The sequence below is a fragment of the Dysidea avara genome, chromosome 11 (assembly GCF_963678975.1).
Source record: "Dysidea avara chromosome 11, odDysAvar1.4, whole genome shotgun sequence".
Taxonomy (NCBI): Eukaryota; Metazoa; Porifera; class Demospongiae; order Dictyoceratida; family Dysideidae; genus Dysidea; species Dysidea avara.
In genome coordinates this window covers 23,529,484-23,536,101 of record NC_089282.1, presented here as the reverse complement: position 1 = coordinate 23,536,101, position 6,618 = coordinate 23,529,484, and the positions used below count along the sequence as shown (strand labels likewise).

Below are 6,618 nucleotides of genomic sequence, written 5' to 3'. Positions count from 1 at the left end.
CCGTTTCACAAATCCGTAGTGAACCATAATCATTCTTATACCAACGCTTTTAAGAGCCCTGTACTAGAGAAACAAAGATCCTAAACCCATGGTGTTGTTAAACTTTCGAAAAAGTAACTGTGTAACCGAGATTCAGTTCTTTATTACACTAAGAATTTGAATTATTAGTGTTTGTTTCGTCACAGAGTCCGCGAAGCGATCTGATTGGCTCTGCCAACATTCCGGCAGTGGTCCCGGAATGTGTGCAACAGTGACCAGACGGTTTATTTGCCGCCCCCACACAAACCGTCTGGCACGCGAGACTAGTTAGCTCCCTCATGAGGTATTAAATCTACAGCAGGATGTTTGTTACAAAAGATCGAGATACCCTAATAGAGCAATCAGCAAAACTGCAATTAACTAGCTACTGTAATTAATTTGTTAGTAAAATAACACAATGAAAAGTAGCTATTGCCATAGAGCTTCGGCTACAAAAGAAATGTCATCCATCAGTGTCATCTATGTTGTAGCTACATTATGCTTCAAATTCCATGTGTAACTTTCACTGATTGGCTAGAAATATGCTTGATACTTTTGTTTTACTGGTAGACTCAAACCCTATTAATTATGCACTTAATGCTTTTGAATACATACTTTGCTCTATTAGTGTAATTTGATTGCTTTAGTCACAAGGGCGGATTTAGGGGGGGGGGAGGGTGCTTGGGGTGCTGAAGCACCCCCCTTGGCACTCGTGTGAATTAAATTCTAAATAGAAATATATTGAAGCAAGCGGCATGCATGCATGTCCTACCTCCTCTAGATTTACTTATTAGTAACTATCCTGTAAGGACTTGTGGGGAGGCTACAGATAGCCTATATGAGCAGGCATCATAGCTTATTACTACACTTAAATGCTAGACAAAATGGTGATTTATCAACAGACGGCTTGCAGTCTTGGCATGTGCCTGAGACACAGCCTGGGATCCATGCACGATTTCCTTGTATTCAACCAGTAAATTTCAAGTTATGTTCCCCTGTTTGTCCCATTGCTGCTTCTCAGAACTCACCACTACAATTGTTTATAAAATAATTAATTGACTTTACCAACACAAAGCAGTAGTACTACATGAAGTACTTTATGTAGCAATAAAACTGTTTAAATGTATTATGGTGTGGTCTATTATTTTATTACACAGTGGCCTAGTTATTTTCATTGTATATCACTTTAGCCACGGTATTGCATCCCACCAATAGTAACAGAAATCTCTGTATCAGCTATAGCATATTGCTTTGCCTAGTATAGCATACATCGCTATGTATAACATCTAGCGTATACAGTGGTTGAGCTGTTTGGAATGAGTTTTTGTCTGTTATTATAGGAGATAATGTTTCAATTATAGAAGATAATGTTTCACTCTTAGTATTATTCTAACTCCATGTTACTTCCCAGAAAACACTTGATTGTGATATTTTTATTTGACTTTTAAGTGATGCCAACTTTTTGTTTGTTAAAAATTTCAGGTTGTATTACTATTGTGCTTGCTCATTATATATATGTGCCATTATATATGCATGTGTATTATAAGTAGTATTCACTTTTTCTGTTTTGTAGATTGTGATGGTGACACTCTTAATCTCGCCTTTGTTCAATATTATTTCAAAAATGGACCCCACAGTTTGATATTCGCTCCTCATGGAAATGCTCATTCTCAGCAGCCATATGTTAGAACAAAGCCAAGCACTATGTGCAAGATTAAGGAAAAAGCAAAGCAAACTACAGCTAAACGTGCACTAAAATATCTTAACAGTGAGGCAGGTGGAATCTTGGAGGCATCAAGTGCCAGTTCTCTTCCCCGTGGTAGACAACAAATCAGTGACGCAAGGAGAAAAGGTGTAGGCAAAGAAGACCATGATCCACTGTATGCAGTTATGTATATGTGTAAAGAAGGAGAAGGGCAGAGATGCAAAGATCCCTTTGTGAGGACAGTGAATGCTGCGCCTTTTCCCATGATGATTTTAGCTTTTGATTATACTCTTAATGATTTAGTGCGTTTCTGTACTGGTGAGAGGCATTGTGTATTCGGTGTTGATCCCACGTTTAATTTAGGTAAATTTGATGTCACCGTCACAACCTATCAGCACTTACTGCTTGAGCTCAAAAGTGTTCCTGGAAAGTCACCTACTTTGTTAGGTCCTTTGTTTGTTCATGTATGTAAGGATTTTGCCTCATACCACTTCTTTAGTTCAGCCTTAGTTGGCCAAAGGCCACAGCTTAGCTCCATTAAGGCATTTGGTACTGATGGTGAATTGGCTTTGGAAAATGCCTTTATGACATGTTTCCCTGTTGCCCAGCATGTGAGGTGTTTTTTGCATTTTAAAGGGAACATTGACCGCAAACTTCAAGAATTAAATATTCCTTCTTCTTTGAGATCTGAAATAATAAAAGATGTTTTGGGAAGCCCTTCCCAACTCGAGCATGGTCTTGTTGATGCAGCATCGAGTGAAGAACTCAATGACCAGCTTTCAAAATTTGAGCCCCGTTGGGATGAATTAGAACGTCCTTACAATTCTCCACCATTTTTCTATACCTGGTTTGTCAAGCATTGCCGAGATATTATTGCAAAGTACATGCTTCCAAATTGCCGTACTAAGGCTGGTTTAGGATCCCCGCCTTTGCCGTATTACACGAATGAAGTTGAATCAAAAAATAAAATTTTAAAAGATGAAGTTGAGCATAAGAAGTCAGAGCTTCCTGATTTTGTGAACAAGATGAAAACATTGTTTGAGGAACAGAAGCGTGAAGTAGAACGATCCCTGATTGGTACAGGTGAATATAGGCTTAAAGAAGATTACCGTTATCTTCAGGTTGAATCTTCCACATATGGTTTAAAATGACTCTTGATCAACGTCAGCGAAAAATTAACCGTTTTATGAAGGCCGCAGTTGAAGTGAGTTCTAATAAGTGCAGTGTTGTTGAAAATCCATTAAATACATTGCAAATTCCCAGTAGCATAAAAGATGGTATGTGGGAAAAGGCTCAGGACCTGTCAATAGATGATAGTGCAATTGTTAAAGCCCCAGGTAGTGAAAATGCATGGATGATCAAAAGTTACAGCAGTGAACGGCCTCATTATGTGAAATTGTCAGAGTCTGGTGGTATAGCTTGTGATGACCAGTGCCTGTCTTACAAGTCAATGAAAATATGCGCACACTCCTTGGCTCTTGCCATTACAGAGAAGTCTTTAAACAGTTTTTTTAAATGGCATCAAAATCAGTCTCACCCACCTAATTTTACTGCTCTTTCTGAGCATGGAAAATCTAAAACAGCTGGGAAAAAACCATTGCGACGAGGAGTCACTAAGAAGCAGGCACAACAAATTAAAGATGTAGTTCACCGAGCAGAAGAGTCAAACATGGAATGGCAGAGAAGAGGTTCTCAAGTGCAGAAAGAAGTGTTATCTGAATTGCCTTCACAACAGCCTACATCACGTCTTCCTTCACAAGCATGTGTTGATCCAACTCTTCCATGTGGGTATACTGTCCACAACCAGTGGAGCCCATTGGTGACTGGGCCAACTACTGATTCCATGCTGGTACTGAGACAGAATGCTAGTATAACTAATACTAATGTTGTTTATGGTGGCTGTAATTCCCCACCACCGTTGATACATGCACCATCCCAGATACCCACATGTCATTATCCCCCACCACAGTTGTTACCTGTGCAGTATTCCCCTCAGCTTACACCAGCTAGTTCAGTGCTGTACCCCACACAGTTGTCATCAGCAAGTCAACCCACATTAATTCAGTGTCAATTAGTGGAGACCCCATTTTGGTTGGTTTTTGTGTTTGGAAATGTATCACGTTGTAATGGATGTAAAGGTAAAATAGAAAGAGATCAAGATAAAAGACCTCTACCTCCTCCCGATGATATAATTTTTGGTCATAAAGAATTTGTCTTGTTCAATAATCCTAGATCTGGGGTGTATGAACAATCAAAGGAAAAAAGAAATGTCTATTACCATGTTAGAGGAAGTTGTATATTACCACACTTTGCTGACTTTGATGCCAGCTGTGTTATAATACCAGATGATGTGAAATCACAACTGCAAGTTGAACACAAGGATCTTCTCAAAAATGATTTTAACTTGGTTTTGTAAGTGTATTAGTTTGCACAATTGTAAGAGTGTTTTGTATTGGCTATTTTTGATATATAGCCAGTTAAATTTTTGCACACTTAATAGTTCTTGTACTGGTTGGTGTTACTTGAATACTTGTACATGTGTTAACAGATGTTTTTTTCCAAGTTAATACTGTGTTCTCGTGAGCAGTTTTTTAGGAAGTCAGGTCGTTCATAACATAGGTGGGCGTACATGGCAGAGTTTAAGGACGCTACAATTATACTAGTGTACCTGTTTCCGGCCGCCCGCCCGCATATGATTAGTCAGCTAAATATTCCGTATTCTTCCACTAATTCCGGTTATTCTTGCATACTGACCGGCTTAGTAAAGGCCATCTTGAAACACTGTCAGCAGTGCTATCAAGGCACAAACTTCACTTGGTGGGATGGCTTTTTATAGCTATTTTCTGACACAGCTTTGCCAGTCAAATAATCGCTTGAAAAGCTGCCAATCTCAATGAAAATGGACCGCCCGCCCGCGTGCAAATATGCCTGAGGACGGGAAACAGGTATTTGGAGTGGCCTAAAAAGAAACTATTGGCCGCCCCCTACTAGCTAATCTGGCGGCGGTCCACCCCTTCTCATGCAAAAGGGCGACAGAGTTTAGTCAAGCTTTATTAATCCCTATCAGTTCGTGGAGAACACTGCTCTAGACATGGGTGGCCACTGTCGAACGTAGCGCACGTCTCACATGCGCTTGTAAACGCTTCTTATAATATATGCATTTTAATAGGCGTTATTATGTTGAGACATTGTCAGGTCATCTGGTTCTGGAAGTGGAGACCTGTGTATACAAAGAAAGAAAGTAAGTAAGAAATTTATGCAGATATAAAGTTTTACTTTGAAATTGTCCGCGTCCGCGTCCGCGTCCGCGTCCGCGTCCGACCATATCCGCCTTTTCCAACTACCCAAAAACAGCTATTACAATCACATGTTTATACATGCTTTGAGGTATGTTATGATGTTAACACTTGTCAGCAGGGGTAATTTATGGTTTACCAAGAGGGTAGGCAGAACTGCTTCTTAGCCAACAATTGGCTTGACCTAGACAATACTGGTTAATAACCGGTTTTTCCATACCAGTTTGCAACACTATTAGTCAAACTTGAGGCTCCTATAAGACCCCTTTTCGCAGACCGGGTCACAATTACGTACAACCAAGGAGCAACTAGAGTATATATGGAAAGCATATTATTAGGGCTACAATTCCACAAATAAAAATCATTAATAAAGAAAATTAAACCATATATACATGTGAGTTGAGGGATGTGTTGAGAACTGGAACTAGAGGAGTGAGACTTATACTAGAACCGGAAAAGTAAAATAGCTGAAAATAGTGAAACATATCATATTAAATAATGGTATACACAGTAAAAAGTAAGTTGGAGAGTGAGACTATAATTCCTTGTAGGATTTACAGTGAATTTGCATTCAACCAGTATGATGTGTAATCATTCCTGATGAGCAGTGCCACGAAAAACTTAATAATTAATTTTGATCATGTAGAACAGTTATTTCATATTCCACTTTTAACATGAGATATCAAAAGAAACATATAAATTAAAAGATACATTTACAAGATAAAAATTCCCCTAGACCATGCTGTTGTGACAGAACATTGCATTTTACTCTAAATTATTAAGTACACGCAGTAGTACTTGATAAATAAGGATTGGTAAGAAATTGTAAATTTAAATGCATCCTTTCAATAAATTTTGCTTTTAAATTTTTAAATATTCACCTAATTTAATCTGCCTGTCTGCCCACTAGCACTAGGTGTATGGCTCCAGAAATTTCAGACAGCCAAGGTAATGATGGCATGCGCATATTCGCAAATCTGTTGTTCTGATTATGTTTTGTCAATGCCTACTTTTGGCTAGTCTCATTTCAAGATGTTAGCCAAAACTAGGCATTAAGATGTGTCTCGTTTTAGTAAGTAGCCATCTAATCTTGTTCGACTTGTTTCCTAACTTTTTGTTGTCTGGATCATTCTTATTTTAGCTGTAACATTTTTGAGCTTGTTTCTCTACTTTTTGTAGCATGTGCATTAGAGTTGTACCAATAATCAGATCGGTAATTAATCAATAGAAGCCAATAATTAGCTGTTTTTACCATAATTGGAAATCAGTTGTAATGGGCTGTGGCCAGCAGATTATTATATATTATTAACTCTTGTTATTAGTTTATTCAGCAGCTGCAGTACTACTGGAGGGCTGGTGTCAAAGGCTCTGGTATGTACTGAGGTAATTTGTTTATGTTTTGTGGTAACCACAAAGATAAACAGGCCTTAGCTCATTTGTCTGAGTAGCAACTTTGAGTTGAGGTTAGTGTCCAATTTCATAGCATTGGCTTTACTAGCTCCACTTTTAGTGCAGTATGCACAAATATAACTACAATCAGGTATCAGTTAACTAGCAGTAAAACAGGGTAAAGATATATATCAGATATCGGTTTTCCCT

General features: G+C 38.5%; 1 protein-coding gene across 1 annotated transcript; it reads left to right on the top strand.

The window, feature by feature from the left end:
- Positions 1 to 2,890: 2,890 nt before the first annotated feature.
- On the top strand, positions 2,891 to 4,250 carry LOC136238884 (uncharacterized). Its single transcript, XM_066029516.1, has 2 exons — positions 2,891 to 2,927; positions 2,987 to 4,250. The coding sequence occupies exon 2, from the start codon at positions 3,003 to 3,005 to the stop codon at positions 4,137 to 4,139; it is 1,137 nt and encodes a 378-aa protein (XP_065885588.1). The 5' UTR covers positions 2,891 to 2,927; positions 2,987 to 3,002; the 3' UTR covers positions 4,140 to 4,250.
- Positions 4,251 to 6,618: the final 2,368 nt, after the last annotated feature.

Bases quoted from the DNA above. Each gene is read 5' to 3' on its own strand.
- LOC136238884 (XM_066029516.1), top strand. From the start codon at position 3,003: ATGTGGGAAAAGGCTCAGGACCTGTCAATAGATGATAGTGCAATTGTT.